We start from the raw sequence: 18,244 nt of genomic DNA, 5'->3' as shown, positions 1-18,244 counted from the left end.
AGAGATAGTGTATACAGTGTATGTAGGGATTCCAGGATTGCAGGCGTCCCTATAACATCCTTCTTAGAGGGGATGTCCACAGGACCATATGGTGGAATTATCCGGAATTTCTGCTCTGGATTTGCAGTTTGATGGATGGAAATAATAAGGACGATCTATGAACTGTTTAAAAGAAAACGAATCACCCATGGCAACCAATCACAGCGCAGCTTTCACTTTCCATTCTGAGCAATGGAGACGGAGCTGTGATTGGTTGCTATGGGTGACGAGCCATCTTCGTCCTCATTGCTTCCTCCTTCTTAAAGGGGTTTTCTTAAGAATAAAACGTATCACCGATTAAACTAGCTAGGGGGTGAGGATCTGTCTGGTGGGGGTCCGACCTGCTGGGACCTGAACCAGTCATGTGAATGGGGTCCTCTCCGGCAGGGGTCATGGGGGATGCTGCTCCATAGGACGCCATTCACATAATCACATGATCTATGAGCTGTCTAAAAAAAACAACAACCCTGCTTATCGCCCATAGCAACCGACCGCAGGACAGCCTCCATATTTGTGCTGTACACTGTATTTTTATGGTATGATACAAAGAAAAAAACCTAACTCTAGGAGCAATATCCCCTTTAAATCTTAAAGGAGACAACGACAATTTATCTTCTACTCATTTCATTTAAAGTTAAAGAGAAGTGTTGAGCGGGTGTGAGACGCTCTCCTATCAACAGCGAAAGAAAAGAGAGCGAGCACTTCCCTGGACGGAGCGGCTTCTATTATGGAGCACTTATCGCCATCCCACCGCCCGCGTCTGCAGCAATTATAAACGTCTGTGGCTTATCGCCTGCCGCCAGTCAGCGGTGACCTCAGGCGTGTCTCCCGGTGACACGGTGACATGTGATGACATATTGTCAGGAGGTGTCGGCGCTTCTGCTGAATCCGCAGCTTCCACCGCGCCGCGCTCCACGCACAAGATTACACAGGAAATTGGACTTTTTTATGCAGTGAAGCCCCAGGAATTGTACGAGCGGCTGAAACTTTGCTGAAGGTCGCAGAGTATTCTGCTCAGCAGATCGATTGTAAGCGTGGGATGGGAATGGCGCAGGTATGGCAGACCCCCCCCCCGATGGTCAGGATACTTGATGGGTTGGTTTTACAGGGAGAGAAACTGCGTTCATGTCCGCCGCAATACCAGGCCCAACCTACAGACAGGAGTGGCGCCACTTCTGGGAATACGTTGTTCGCTTTTATTTTCTAACCTTGTTGCATGATGGTATTGAGACTAACAATTCCTTCCATACTTGTTATTATCTATTCAGTCGCCTTCCCCCAGTTCTCAGCTGCTGCTTTCTGCTGAAGACACAAATATCTGTGTGTGACATTTTCTCTGTCTTCCCCTCCTCTCTGGCAGGCTGTATCTGCAGCTTTGTAGTTTCTTTGTAATGCTGGGAGGGTTATTCTGAGGTCAGGTCACTGTGATTAACCCCTTCCAGCATTACAATTACATTTGGGGCCACTATATTATATTTAGGGGAACACTGTTAGATTTGGGGGCACTATATTATATTTGGGGGTGCTCTGTTACATTTCGGGGAACTATATTATATTAAGGGGAACTACATTATATTTGGGGCACTATGTTACATTTGGGGGCACTATATTACATTTGGGGGCACTCTGTTACATTTGGGGGCACTATGTTACATTTGGGGGTACTCTGTTACATTTGGGGGCACTCTGTTACATTTGGGGGTACTCTGTTACATTTGGGGGCACTATGTTACATTTGGGGGTACTCTGTTACATTTGGGGGCACTCTGTTACATTTGGGGGCATTATATTACATTTGGGGGCACTCTGTTACATTTGGGGGCACTATATTACATTTAGGGGCACTATATTACATTAGGGGGCACTATATTACATTTAGGGGCACTCTGTTACATTTGGGGGCACTATATTACATTTGGGGGCACTCTATTACATTTGGGTCGCTCTTTTACATTTGGGGGAACTATATTACATTTGGGGGAACTATATTACTTTTGGGGGCACTATATTACATTTGGGGGCACTCTATTACATTTGGGTCGCTCTTTTACATTTGGGGGTACTATATTACATTTGGGGGCACTCTGTTACATTTGGGGGCACTATATTACATTTGGGGGCTCTATATTATACTTGGGGGCACTCTGTTACATTTGGGGGCACTCTGTTACATTTGGGGGCACTCTGTTACATTTGGGGGAATTATATTATATTTGGGGGCACTCTGTTACATTTGGGGGCACTATATTACATTTGGGTGCACTATATTACATTTGGGGGCACTCTGTTACATTTGGGGGCACTATATTACATTTGGGGGCACTCTGTTACATTTGGGGGCACTGTTACATTTGGGGGTACTCCGTAACATTTGGGGGCACTCTGTTACATTAGGGGGCACTATATTACATTTGGGGGCACTCTGTTACATTTGGGGGCACTATATTATATTTGGGGGAGCTCTGTTACATTTGGGGGCACTCTGTTACATTTGGGGGCACTATATTACATTTGGGGGCTCTGTTACATTTGGGGGCACTATATTACATTTGGGGGCACTCTATTACATTTGGGGGCACTATATTATATTTGGGGCACTATGTTACATTTGGGGGCACTATGTTACATTTGGGGGCACTCTGTTACATTTGGGGGCTCTGTTACATTTGGGGGCACTATATTACATTTGGGGGCACTATATTACATTTGGGGGCACTATATTATACTTGGGGGCACTCTGTTACATTTGGGGGAACTACATTATATTTGGGGCACTATGTTACATTTGGGGGAACTACATTATATTTGGGGCACTATGTTACATTTGGGGGCACTATGTTACATTTGGGGGCACTCTGTTACATTTGGGTCGCTCTTTTACATTTGGGGGCACTATATTACATTTGGGGGCACTATATTATACTTGGGGGCACTATATTACATTTGGGGGCACTCTGTTACATTAGGGGGCACTATATTACATTTGGGGGCACTCTGTTACATTTGGGGGCACTATATTATATTTGGGGGAACTCTGTTAGATTTGGGGGCACTATATTATATTTGGGGGAACTCTGTTAGATTTGGGGGCACTATATTATATTTGGGGGTGCTCTGTTACATTTCGGGGAACTATATTATATTAAGGGGAACTACATTATATTTGGGGCACTATGTTACATTTGGGGGCACTCTGTTACATTTGGGGGCACTCTGTTACATTTGGGGGCACTATATTACATTTGGGGGCACTCTGTTACATTTGGGGGCGCTTTGTTGCATTTGGGGGCACTATATTACATTTAGGGGCACTCTGTTACATTTGGGTCGCTCTTTTACATTTGGGGGCACTATATTACATTTGGGGGCACTATATTACATTTGGGGGCACTATATTACATTAGGGGGCACTATATTATACTTGGGGGCACTCTGTTACATTTGGGGGCACTATATTACATTTGGGGGCACTATATTACATTAGGGGGCACTATATTACATTAGGGGGCACTATATTATACTTGGGGGCACTCTGTTACATTTGGGTCGCTCTTTTACATTTGGGGGATCTATATTACATTTGGGGGATCTATATTACATTTGGGGGCACTCTGTTACATTTGGGGGCACTATATTACATTTGGGGGCACTATATTATATTTGGGGGCACTATATTACATTTAGGGGCACTCTGTTACATTTGGGGGCACTATATTACATTTGGGGGCACTCTATTACATTTGGGTCGCTCTTTTACATTTGGGGGAACTATATTACATTTGGGGGAACTATATTACATTTGGGGGCACTATATTACATTTGGGGGCACTCTATTACATTTGGGTCGCTCTTTTACATTTGGGGGTACTATATTACATTTGGGGGCACTCTGTTACATTTGGGGGCACTATATTACATTTGGGGGCTCTATATTATACTTGGGGGCACTCTGTTACATTTGGGGGCACTCTGTTACATTTGGGGGCACTCTGTTACATTTGGGGGAATTATATTATATTTGGGGGCACTCTGTTACATTTGGGGGCACTATATTACATTTGGGTGCACTATATTACATTTGGGGGCACTCTGTTACATTTGGGGGCACTATATTACATTTGGGGGCACTCTGTTACATTTGGGGGCACTGTTACATTTGGGGGTACTCCGTAACATTTGGGGGCACTCTGTTACATTAGGGGGCACTATATTACATTTGGGGGCACTCTGTTACATTTGGAGGCACTATATTATATTTGGGGGAGCTCTGTTACATTTGGGGGCACTCTGTTACATTTGGGGGCACTATATTACATTTGGGGGCTCTGTTACATTTGGGGGCACTATATTACATTTGGGGGCACTCTATTACATTTGGGGGCACTATATTATATTTGGGGCACTATGTTACATTTGGGGGCACTATGTTACATTTGGGGGCACTCTGTTACATTTGGGGGCTCTGTTACATTTGGGGGCACTATATTACATTTGGGGGCACTATATTACATTTGGGGGCACTATATTATACTTGGGGGCACTCTGTTACATTTGGGGGAACTACATTATATTTGGGGCACTATGTTACATTTGGGGGAACTACATTATATTTGGGGCACTATGTTACATTTGGGGGCACTATGTTACATTTGGGGGCACTCTGTTACATTTGGGTCGCTCTTTTACATTTGGGGGCACTATATTACATTTGGGGACACTATATTATACTTGGGGGCACTATATTACATTTGGGGGCACTCTGTTACATTAGGGGGCACTATATTACATTTGGGGGCACTCTGTTACATTTGGGGGCACTATATTATATTTGGGGGAACTCTGTTAGATTTGGGGGCACTATATTATATTTGGGGGAACTCTGTTAGATTTGGGGGCACTATATTATATTTGGGGGTGCTCTGTTACATTTCGGGGAACTATATTATATTAAGGGGAACTACATTATATTTGGGGCACTATGTTACATTTGGGTGCACTCTGTTACATTTGGGGGCACTCTGTTACATTTGGGGGCACTATATTACATTTGGGGGCACTCTGTTACATTTGGGGGCGCTTTGTTGCATTTGGGGGCACTATATTACATTTAGGGGCACTCTGTTACATTTGGGTCGCTCTTTTACATTTGGGGGCACTATATTACATTTGGGGGCACTATATTACATTTGGGGGCACTATATTACATTAGGGGGCACTATATTATACTTGGGGGCACTCTGTTACATTTGGGGGCACTATATTACATTTGGGGGCACTATATTACATTAGGGGGCACTATATTACATTAGGGGGCACTATATTATACTTGGGGGCACTCTGTTACATTTGGGTCGCTCTTTTACATTTGGGGGATCTATATTACATTTGGGGGATCTATATTACATTTGGGGGCACTCTGTTACATTTGGGGGCACTATATTACATTTGGGGGCACTATATTACATTTGGGGGCACTATATTACATTTAGGGGCACTCTGTTACATTTGGGGGCACTATATTACATTTGGGGGCACTCTATTACATTTGGGTCGCTCTTTTACATTTGGGGGAACTATATTACATTTGGGGGAACTATATTACATTTGGGGGCACTATATTACATTTGGGGGCACTCTATTACATTTGGGTCGCTCTTTTACATTTGGGGGTACTATATTACATTTGGGGGCACTCTGTTACATTTGGGGGCACTATATTACATTTGGGGGCACTATATTATACTTGGGGGCACTCTGTTACATTTGGGGGCACTCTGTTACATTTGGGGGCACTCTGTTACATTTGGGGGAATTATATTATATTTGGGGGCACTCTGTTACATTTGGGGGCACTATATTACATTTGGGTGCACTATATTACATTTGGGGGCACTCTGTTACATTTGGGGGCACTATATTACATTTGGGGGCACTCTGTTACATTTGGGGGCACTGTTACATTTGGGGGTACTCCGTAACATTTGGGGGCACTCTGTTACATTAGGGGGCACTATATTACATTTGGGGGCACTCTGTTACATTTGGAGGCACTATATTATATTTGGGGGAGCTCTGTTACATTTGGGGGCACTCTGTTACATTTGGGGGCACTATATTACATTTGGGGGCTCTGTTACATTTGGGGGCACTATATTACATTTGGGGGCACTCTATTACATTTGGGGGCACTATATTATATTTGGGGCACTATGTTACATTTGGGGGCACTATGTTACATTTGGGGGCACTATATTACATTTGGGGGCTCTGTTACATTTGGGGGCACTATATTACATTTGGGGGCACTATATTACATTTGGGGGCACTATATTATACTTGGGGGCACTCTGTTACATTTGGGGGAACTACATTATATTTGGGGCACTATGTTACATTTGGGGGAACTACATTATATTTGGGGCACTATGTTACATTTGGGGGCACTATGTTACATTTGGGGGCACTCTGTTACATTTGGGTCGCTCTTTTACATTTGGGGGCACTATATTACATTTGGGGGCACTATATTATACTTGGGGGCACTATATTACATTTGGGGGCACTCTGTTACATTAGGGGGCACTATATTACATTTGGGGGCACTCTGTTACATTTGGGGGCACTATATTATATTTGGGGCACTATGTTACATTTGGGGGCACTATATTATATTTGGGGGAACTCTGTTAGATTTGGGGGCACTATATTATATTTGGGGGTGCTCTGTTACATTTCGGGGAACTATATTATATTAAGGGGAACTACATTATATTTGGGGCACTATGTTACATTTGGGGGCACTCTGTTACATTTGGGGGCACTCTGTTACATTTGGGGGCACTATATTACATTTGGGGGCACTCTGTTACATTTGGGGGCGCTTTGTTGCATTTGGGGGCACTATATTACATTTAGGGGCACTCTGTTACATTTGGGTCGCTCTTTTACATTTGGGGGCACTATATTACATTTGGGGGCACTATATTACATTTGGGGGCACTATATTACATTTGGGGGCACTATATTATACTTGGGGGCACTCTGTTACATTTGGGGGCACTATATTACATTTGGGGGCACTATATTACATTAGGGGGCACTATATTACATTAGGGGGCACTATATTATACTTGGGGGCACTCTGTTACATTTGGGTCGCTCTTTTACATTTGGGGGATCTATATTACATTTGGGGGATCTATATTACATTTGGGGGCACTCTGTTACATTTGGGGGCACTATATTACATTTGGGGGCACTCTATTACATTTGGGTCGCTCTTTTACATTTGGGGGAACTATATTACATTTGGGGGCACTCTGTTACATTTGGGGGCACTATATTACATTTGGGGGCTCTATATTATACTTGGGGCACTCTGTTACATTTGGGGGCACTCTGTTACATTTGGGGGCACTATATTACATTTGGGGGCACTCTGTTACATTTGGGGGCTCTGTTACATTTGGGGGCACTATATTACATTTGGGGGCACTCTGTTACATTTGGGGGCTCTGTTACATTTGGGGGCACTATATTATATTTGGGGGCACTATATTATATTTGGGGGCACTATATTACATTTGGGGGCACTCTGTTACATTTGGGGGCACTATATTACATTTGGGGGCACTCTGTTACATTTGGGGGCACTGTTACATTTGGGGGTACTCCGTAACATTTGGGGGCACTCTGTTACATTAGGGGGCACTATTTTACATTTGGGGGCACTCTGTTACATTTGGGGGCACTCTGTTGTATTTGGGGGCACTCTGTTACATTAGGGGGCACTATATTACATTTGGGGGCACTCTGTTACATTTGGGGGCACTATATTATATTTGGGGGAGCTCTGTTACATTTGGGGGCACTATATTACATTTGGAGGCACTATATTATATTTGGGGGAGCTCTCTTACATTTGGGGGCACTATATTACATTTGGGGGCACTCTGTTACATTTGGGGGCACTATATTATATTTGGGGGAGCTCTGTTACATTTGGGGGCACTATATTACATTTGGGGGCACTCTGTTACATTTGGGGGCACTCTGTTACATTTGGGGGAACTATATTACATTTGGGGGCACTCTATTACATTTGGGGGCACTCTATTACATTTGGGTCGCTCTTTTACATTTGGGGGATCTATATTACATTTGGGGGCACTCTGTTACATTTGGGGGCACTGTTACATTTGGGGGTACTCCGTAACATTTGGGGGCACTCTGTTACATTAGGGGGCACTATTTTTTATTTGGGGGCACTCTGTTACATTTGGGGGCACTCTGTTGTATTTGGGGGCACTCTGTTACATTAGGGGGCACTATATTACATTTGGGGGCACTCTGTTACATTTGGGGGCACTATATTATATTTGGGGGACTCTGTTACATTTGGGGGCACTATATTATATTTGGGGGACTCTGTTACATTTGGGGGCACTATATTATATTTGGGGGACTCTGTTACATTTGGGGGCACTATATTATATTTGGGGGACTCTGTTACATTTGGGGGCACTCTGTTACATTTGGGGGAACTATATTACATTTGGGGGCACTATATTACATTTGGGTCGCTCTTTTACATTTGGGGGCTCTATATTACATTTGGGGGCACTCTGTTACATTTGGGGGCACTATATTATATTTGGGGGAGCTCTGTTACATTTGGGGGCACTATATTACATTTGGGGGCACTCTGTTACATTTGGGGGCACTCTTACATTTGGGGGCACTATATTACATTTGGGGGCACTATATTACATTTGGGGGCACTCTTACATTTGGGGGCACTATATTACATTTGGGGGCACTATATTACATTTGGGGGCACTCTTACATTTGGGGGCACTCTGTTACATTTGGGGGCACTCTGTTACATTTGGGGGAACTATATTGCATTTGGGGGCACTCTGTTACATTTGGGGGCACTCTGTTACATTTGGGGGCACTATATTACATTTGGGGGCACTCTGTTACATTAGGGGGCACTATGTTACATTTGGGGGCACTCTGTTACATTTGGGGGCACTATATTACATTTGGGTGTGCTCTCTTAAATTCTGGGGTTCTCTGTTACATTTTTGGGGGCTCAGTTATTGATTACATTTTTTTTGGGGGGGGGGGGTGTCTCCGTTTTACTGCTTTCTCTCTGCTTTATTACAATGGGCTGCTCTGTTACATTTGGGGTTGCTCTGTTTATTTGAGATTTTTTGTTAAACTTGGGGGTTGCTGTTACATTGGGGGGTTGGTACATTTGAGGGGTATTATTACATTTGGGGAGCTGTTATATTTTGTGTGCCTTGTTACATTTGGGGGTTCACTGTTACATTTTGAGATTCTGTTACACTTGGGTGTTCAATTACATTTGGGGGTTCTCTGTTACATTTGGGTGTCCTGTTACATTTGGGGGTTCTCTGTTACATTTGGGGTGTCCCGTTACATTTGGAGGTTCTCTGTTACATTTGGGGTGTCCCGTTACATTTGGGGGTTCTCTGTCACATTTGGGGTGTCCCGTTACATTTGGGGGTTCTCTGTCACATTTGGGGTGTCCCGTTACATTTGGGGGTTCTCTGTCACATTTGGGGTGTCCGGTTACATTTGGGGGTTCTCTGTTACATTTGGGGGTTCTCTGTTACACTTGGGTGTTCAATTACATTTGGGGTTTCTCTGTTACATTTGGGGTGTCCCATTACATTTGGGGGTTCTCTGTTACATTTGGGGTGTCCCGTTACATTTGGGGGTTCTCTGTTACATTTGGGGTGTCCCGTTACATTTGGGGGTTCTCTGTTACATTTGTTGGGTTCTCTGCTACATTTGGGTATTTCGTTACATTTGGGGGTGCTCTGTTACATTTGTGGGTGCTCTGTTCTCCTAAATAACCCTCAGCCCCCATAGAGAGACAAGAAGAGGAGCGGCGCTCAGCAGACAAGAAGCTCATAGTTGGATTGTGGTAACATGAAGATCCGTGAAGTACAGATAGCAGGTGAGCTCCACATCACTACGTGTAGTCCCCTTCCTCTATGGTGGTCTCCTATGATGGGCTCCACATCACTACGTGTAGATCTTGTCCTCTATGGTGGTCTCCTATTATGGGCTCCACATCACTACGTGTAGATCTTGTCCTCTATGGTGGTCTCCTATTATGGGCTCCACATCACTACGTGTAGACCCCTTCCTCTATGGTGGTCTCCTATGATGGGCTCCACATCACTACGTGTAGATCTTGTCCTCTATGGTGGTCTCCTATTATGGGCTCCACATCACTACGTGTAGATCTTGTCCTCTATGGTGGTCTCCTATTATGGGCTCCACATCACTACGTGTAGACCCCTTCCTCTATGGTGGTCTCCTATGATGGGCTCCACATCACTACGTGTAGACCCCTTCCTCTATGGTGGTCTCCTATTATGGGCTCCACATCACTACGTGTAGATCTTGTCCTCTATGGTGGTCTCCTATTATGGGCTCCACATCACTACGTGTAGACCCCATCCTCTATGGTGGTCTCCTATGATGGGCTCCACATCACTACGTGTAGACCCCTTCCTCTATGGTGGTCTCCTATGATGGGCTCCACATCACTACGTGTAGACCCCTTCCTCTATGGTGGTCTCCTATGATGGGCTCCACATCACTACGTGTAGACCCCATCCTCTATGGTGGTCTCCTATGATGGGCTCCACATCACTACGTGTAGTCCCCTTCCTCTATGGTGGTCTCCTATGATGGGCTCCACATCACTACGTGTAGACCCCTTCCTCTATGGTGGTCTCCTATGATGGGCTCCACATCACTACGTGTAGACCCCTTCCTCTATGGTGGTCTTCTATGATGGGCTCCACATCACTACGTGTAGTTCCCTTCCTCTATGGTGGTCTCCTATGATGGGCTCCACATCACTACGTGTAGACCCCTTCCTCTATGGTGGTCTTCTATGATGGGCTTCACATCACTACGTGTAGACCCCTTCCTCTATGGTGGTCTCCTATGATGGGCTCCACATCACTACGTGTAGACCTTGTCCTCTATGGTGGTCTCCTATGATGGGCTCCACATCACTACGTGTAGACCCCTTCCTCTATGGTGGTCTCCTATGATGGGCTCCACATCACTACGTGTAGACCCCATCCTCTATGGTGGTCTCCTATGATGGGCTCCACATCACTACGTGTAGACCCCTTCCTCTATGGTGGTCTCCTATGATGGGCTCCACATCACTACGTGTTGACCCCTTCCTCTATGGTGGTCTCCTATGATGGGCTCCACATCACTACGTGTAGACCCCTTCCTCTATGGTGGTCTCCTATGATGGGCTCCACATCACTACGTGTAGACCCCTTCCTCTATGGTGGTCTCCTATGATGGGCTCCACATCACTACTTGTAGTCCCCTTCCTCTATGGTGGTCTCCTATGATGGGCTCCACATCACTACGTGTAGACCCCTTCCTCTATGGTAGTCTCCTATGATGGGCTCCACATCACTACGTGTAGACCCCATCCTCTATGGTGGTCTCCTATTATGGGCTCCACATCACTACGTGTAGACCCCATCCTCTATGGTGGTCTCCTGTGAAGGATCACTGTGTGTAGTCCCCTTCCTCTATGGTGGTCTCCTATGATGGGATCCTTATCACCTTCTTCTTCCGGCATTTGCTGAAGAGATCGATGTTTATGATGATGGTGGAGTCCATGTTATATATCCACACAGGATGGTGTGACGGGGGAGATAAACCTTTATGAGATGCGGACAGGGGCTTTACAGGACGCCTTAATGATAGGACCAGTCTATAATCTCCACTCAGCCATAATATGGATTTCCTCTATAAAGTTACTGCCCCCCAGTGTTATAGATCATGGGGGGAGGGGGGGATACAACGTACAGCCCTGCTCCTGTATACTGTATAACTCTTACATGTAATAGGATTCCACACTAAGGATCCAAGGATCCACCAAAGAGGCGCTGTCACATTCTGATTAAGACTATAGGGGTCCGGCTTACAGAGAAGACCCTCTACAAGCAGCCCGTACAGAGAAGACCCTCTATAAGCAGCCCGTACAGAGAAGACCCTCTATAAGCATTACAGAGAAGACCCTCTACAAGCATTACAGAGAAGACCCTCTATAAGCAGCCCGTACAGAGAAGACCCTCTACAAGCAGCCCGTACAGAGAAGACCCTCTATAAGCAGTCATCACAGAGAAGACCCTCTATAAGCAGTCATCACAGAGAAGACCCTCTACAAGCAGCCCGTACAGAGAAGACCCTCTACAAGCATTACAGAGAAGACCCTCTATAAGCAGCCCGTACAGAGAAGACCCTCTACAAGCAGCCCGTACAGAGAAGACCCTCTATAAGCAGTCATCACAGAGAAGACCCTCTATAAGCAGTCATCACAGAGAAGACCCTCTACAAGCAGCCCGTACAGAGAAGACCCTCTACAAGCAGCCCGTACAGAGAAGACCCCCTACAAGCATTACAGAGAAGACCCTCTACAAGCATTACAGAGAAGACCCTCTACAGGCATGACAGAGCCAAGGGGTTACAACAGAAATCCTGTAATACTTCATCTCCTGTACATGTTACTAGTTTCCCCCCTCAGACCTCTAGGGGGGGCAGCAGTCAGGTGCCCTGTCATTAGCTTCTTATTTAGGGACAGTCCCAAGTGTCATTAGTTCCCAGAGGTTCTTTGGACACTTTAGGTCGGTACAGACCACCACTCACTCTTCTGTCTAACATCTATCTCCTATCTATCTATCTATCTATCTATCTCCTATCTATCTATCTATCTAGCAAAAGTAATCCAACAGCACTCCGGAGTAGTGAAGAAAAAAACGTGTTTTTTATTCCATTTTCAAAGATGCAGCACAGCAAACAATACAAAACAAAACATTGTTTGCTGTGCTGCATCTTTGAAAATGGAATAAAAAACACGTTTTTTTCTTCACTACTCCGGAGTGCTGTTGGATTACTTTTGCTAGATAGATAGATAGATAGATAGGAGATAGATAGATAGATAGGAGATAGATAGATAGGAGATAGATAGATAGGAGATAGATAGATAGATAGGAGATAGATAGATAGATAGATAGATAGATAGATAGATAGGAGATAGATAGATAGATAGGAGATAGATAGATAGGAGATAGATAGATAGGAGATAGATAGATAGATAGGAGATAGATAGGAGATAGATAGATAGGAGATAGATAGATAGATAGGAGATAGATAGATAGATAGATAGATAGATAGATAGATAGATAGATAGGAGATAGATAGATAGATAGATAGATAGATAGGAGATAGATGGGAGATAGATAGATAGGAGGTAGATAGATAGATAGATAGATAGATAGATAGATAGATAGATAGGAGATAGATAGATAGGAGATAGATAGATAGATAGATAGATAGATAGATAGATAGATAGATAGATAGATAGGAGATAGATAGATAGATAGATAGATAGATAGATAGATAGATAGGAGATAGATAGATAGGAGATAGATAGGAGATAGATAGATAGATAGATAGATAGATAGATAGATAGGAGATAGATAGATAGGAGATAGATAGGAGAGAGATAGATAGATAGATAGATAGATAGATAGATAGGAGATAGATAGATAGATAGATAGATAGATAGATAGATAGATAGATAGGAGATAGATAGATAGATAGATAGGAGATAGATAGATAGATAGATAGATAGATAAATAGATAGATAGATAGATAGATAGATAGATAGATAGATAGATATATAGGAGATAGATAGATAGATAGATAGATAGATAGGAGATAGATAGGAGATAGATAGATAGGAGATAGATGGGAGATAGATAGATAGGAGATAGATAGATAGGAGATAGATAGATAGGAGATAGATAGATAGATAGATAGATAGATAGATAGATAGGAGATAGATGGGAGATAGATAGATAGGAGATAGATAGATAGATAGATAGATAGATAGATAGATAGATAGATAGATAGATAGATAGGAGATAGATAGATAGATAGATAGATAGATAGATAGGAGATAGATAGGAGATAGATAGATAAATAGATAGGAGATAGGAGATAGATAGATATTAAAGTAAGTCCAGCGGCACTCCGATTATAGTGCAGGCAAAATTAGGTGTTTATTGTGACGATAAAATAATTTTTCAGCACAGCAATCAGGAGAAGGCAACGTTTCTGTGGCCTCACGCCACTATTTTCAAGACCCTCTAGGTGTCACCCTCATTAGCTGTGGCACTTGCCCCCTATAGGTGTCACTCTCATTGGTTTGGCATTTGCCCCCTATAGATGTCACCCTCATTGGCTGTGGCACTTGCCCCCTATAGGTGTCACCCTCATTGGCTGTGGCATTTGCACCCTATAGTTGTCACCCTCATTGGCTGTGGCACTTGCCCCCTATAGTTGTCACCCTCATTGGCTGTGGCACTTGCCCCCTATAGGTGTCACCCTCATTGGCTGTGGCACTTGCCCCCTATAGTTGTCACCCTCATTGGCTGTGGCATTTGCACCCTATAGTTGTCACCCTCATTGGCTGTGGCACTTGCCCCCTATAGTTGTCACCCTCATTGGCTGTGGCACTTGCCCCCTATAGGTGTCACCCTCATTGGCTGTGGCACTTGCCCCCTATAGTTGTCACCCTCATTGGCTGTGGCATTTGCACCCTATAGTTGTCACCCTCATTGGCTGTGGCACTTGCCCCCTATAGTTGTCACCCTCATTGGCTGTGGCACTTGCCCCCTATAGTTGTCACCCTTATTGGCTGTGGCACTTGCCCCCTATAGTTGTCACCCTCATTGGCTGTGGCACTTGACCCCCAATAGTTGTCACCCTCATTGGCTGTGGCACTTGCCCCCTATAGGTGTCACCCTCATTGGCTGTGGCACTTGCCCCCTATAGGTGTCACCCTCATTGGCTGTGGCACTTGCCCCCTATAGTTGTCACCCTCATTGGCTGTGGCACTTGCCCCCTATAGGTGTCACCCTCATTGGCTGTGGCACTTGCCCCCTATAGTTGTCACCCTCATTGGCTGTGGCATTTGCACCCTATAGTTGTCACCCTCATTGGCTGTGGCACTTGCCCCCTATAGTTGTCACCCTCATTGGCTGTGGCACTTGCCCCCTATAGTTGTCACCCTTATTGGCTGTGGCACTTGCCCCCTATAGTTGTCACCCTCATTGGCTGTGGCACTTGACCCCCAATAGTTGTCACCCTCATTGGCTGTGGCACTTGCCCCCTATAGGTGTCACCCTCATTGGCTGTGGCACTTGCCCCCTATAGGTGTCACCCTCATTGGCTGTGGCACTTGCCCCCTATAGGTGTCACCCTCATTGGCTGTGGCACTTGCCCCTTATAGTTGTCACCCTCATTGGCTGTGGCACTTGCCCCCTATAGGTGTCACCCTCATTAGCTGTGGCACTTGCCCCCTATAGTTGTCACCCTCATTGGCTGTGGCACTTGCCCCCTATAGGTGTCACCCTCATTGGCTGTGGCACTTGCCCCCTATAGGTGTCACCCTCATTGGCTGTGGCATTTGCCCCCTATAGGTGTCACCCTCATTGGCTGTGGCACTTGCCCCCTATAGGTGTCACCCTCATTGACTGTGGCACTTGCCCCCTATAGGTGTCACCCTCATTGGCTGTGGCATTTGCCCCCTATAGGTGTCACCCTCATTGGCTGTGGCACTTGCCCCCTATAGGTGTCACCCTCATTGACTGTGGCACTTGCCCCCTATAGGTGTCACCCTCATTGGCTGTGGCACTTGCCCCCTATAGGTGTCACCCTCATTGGCTGTGGCACTTGCCCCCTATAGGTGTCACACAGCAGACAAGGTTTCACAATAACAGGAGATGCAGAATTAGGGAAAACTCAACACAAAAGACATTTAGATTCTGGCAGTAAGGGGATTTTGCTGGAGTCTCGCGCCCTCTAGTGGCCACAGGGGGGACAACGTGTTTGTTTAAACTGAAAACACAATATCAAAAAGACATAATATTACCTTTTATTAACTTCAATAGATAACAGAGAGCCCTGATAGTGTATAAGCAGGAGACTTGTGTGTGATCACTGCATCACGACATTATAGCCGCAAAGCATCGCATCCTGGGCTCAGCTATATCTACAACTTCACATCCAAAATGCAACCTCCAACCTCTAGTCCTCCAACACCTTGTCCAGACATGATAGACCTCCACAGACCCACTGTACATCCCAAATATGCATCCAGCAGGGTCCCAGCACATGCAATGTCCTAGCAGGATCCAGCAACAGCAACAAGACTAACACATCGAAGTCTATGGCAGCCTTGTGCAATTGTTACCTGTCTGACTAGATGCAATGACACATGGAGGCTTCTATCCTGTATGCTACAGGTACACCTGGTGCTCTATGTCCCCCCTCATCTCAGGTGACCTTGACAGAACATTGTATGATATGGGGGGCTGTATAATAGTCAGGAGATAATAGAGGGAGCACAATAAGAATATTACATTCACTGCAAGTTCTCCATAAGCCAGAGGTCATAGCAACTTAGCCCAATTCCTGCTCTCTAATGCCTGCTCTCTGATGCATCCCCAATGTGTACCAATGTGTGCCTGGCTGGACTAAGAGGATTTAGGAGCCCTGCAAGGGGCCAAGAAACTTGATTCCAGGACAGAAAGGGTTAATCGTCACCCAATAACACTGAATACGCAGCAATGTAGACCATAGAGTCTTGCAGACAACATTCAGTCCTTTGCAAAAGTCTTCACCCCCCTGGTTAGTGCATTGCATAATATAATGTGGTCTCCTTACCTGCTTCCTACGAGCTGTGTAATCCACATGGTGACGTCTGACCGGCTCAGATCTGCATGCACTGCTCCATCTGTGCTGCTTCCAGAATACAAGGTGATGCACAATGCACTGGGTATATATATATAATCCGGGGAGATGCACTGGGTGTATATATAATCCGGGCAGATGCACTGGGTATATATGTATATAGCTGTATGGAGGGAGCTGTAATAATCCGGGAGATGCTCTAGCTGCTGCTGCTGCTGGGCTGAGGACTGGCTGCTGCCTCCACACAGGACATGCTGCACAGATCGCCTATGGGGACCGACCACTGAGGGGCAGGGGGCTGCTGGGGAGACAGGGGGGCAGCAGGCAGAGATGCCAGGAGGAGGAGGAGAAGCTGCTCCTGAGGAGGATGAGGAGGAGAAGCTGCTCCTGAGGAGGATGAGGAGGAGAAACTGGGTGCCAGCAGCCTGGTCCTGAGGAGGAGGATGAGGAGGAGAAGCTGGGTGCCAGCTGCCTGGTCCTGAGGAGGAGGATGAGGAGGAGAAGCTGGGTGCCAGCAGCCTGGTCCTGAGGAGGATGAGGAGGAGGATGAGGAGGAGGATGCTGCTGCTGCCTGGACAGATCGTGCAGCCACTTCCCTAGAGGAGGCTCATATTTTGGGCTGCAAGAGAGAAGAAGAAGAAGAGGAGGAGGAGGAGGAGAAGCTGGTTGGGAAGCGGCAGATCAGTGGCCACACAGAGCAGGGTGCCAGCCTTACCAGGGGTGGGGGGCGCTGACTGGGGATGGTGGGGGGCGCTGACTGGGGATGGTGGGGGGCGCTGACTGGGGATGGTGGGGGGCGCTGACTGGGGATGGTGGGGGGCTGCCAGGTGAGAAGTGATCGCCGGCTTCTAAGTTGTGGAGTCCATGGAATCTCTCAGTCTCTGATCACTCTCTGCTGTCTGCTGCTTCACAAGTCTCTGTGTCAGGGAATCACAGTTGGGTCTCTGCTGTCTGGAACAGGCAATGCATGCACAGTTAACCCCTTCTCCTCCACACTGGATCAGGCTGCCTGCTCAGGACTGCAGGGTAGGATGTCTCCTGTCCCAGGGAGTTGTTGCCATTGTCCTCACCTGATCACACAGTCTGCAGTGACCTCCTTATTTACTCCTGGAGCCCTCCCCCCCCCCAGCCCTGACCCTTCTGATTCCTCTAGCCAATCCCCCTCTGCCTCACATTGTCCTCTTGCAATGCACCTCTCCCTGCTCTCCTGGATCTTCCTGCTCTCCTGCACCTCTCCCTGCTCTCCTACACCTCTCCCTGCTCTCCTGCACCTCTCCCTGCTCTCCTGGATCTCCCTGCTCTCCTGCACCTCTCCCTGCTCTCCTGCACCTCTCCCTGCTCTCCTGGATCTCCTTGCTCTCCT

General features: G+C 46.0%; 1 protein-coding gene across 1 annotated transcript in view; it reads right to left on the bottom strand.

Annotated features, from left to right (window-relative positions):
• Positions 1-17,115, bottom strand: part of AJAP1 (adherens junctions associated protein 1) — a 302,246-nt gene extending 285,131 nt beyond the window's left edge. The window contains exon 1 of the mRNA XM_069947483.1: positions 16,855-17,115. Coding sequence (XP_069803584.1) covers positions 16,855-16,883 — 29 coding nt within the window. The 5' untranslated portion in view covers positions 16,884-17,115. The remainder of the gene's footprint in view (positions 1-16,854) is intronic.
• Between the last annotated feature and the right edge of the window lie 1,129 nt (positions 17,116-18,244).

Source organism: Dendropsophus ebraccatus, chromosome 12 (assembly GCF_027789765.1).
Source record: "Dendropsophus ebraccatus isolate aDenEbr1 chromosome 12, aDenEbr1.pat, whole genome shotgun sequence".
NCBI lineage: Eukaryota > Metazoa > Chordata > Amphibia > Anura > Hylidae > Dendropsophus > Dendropsophus ebraccatus.
Note: the sequence above shows the minus strand (reverse complement) of the source record. Positions and strands in the feature narration are given on the sequence as shown.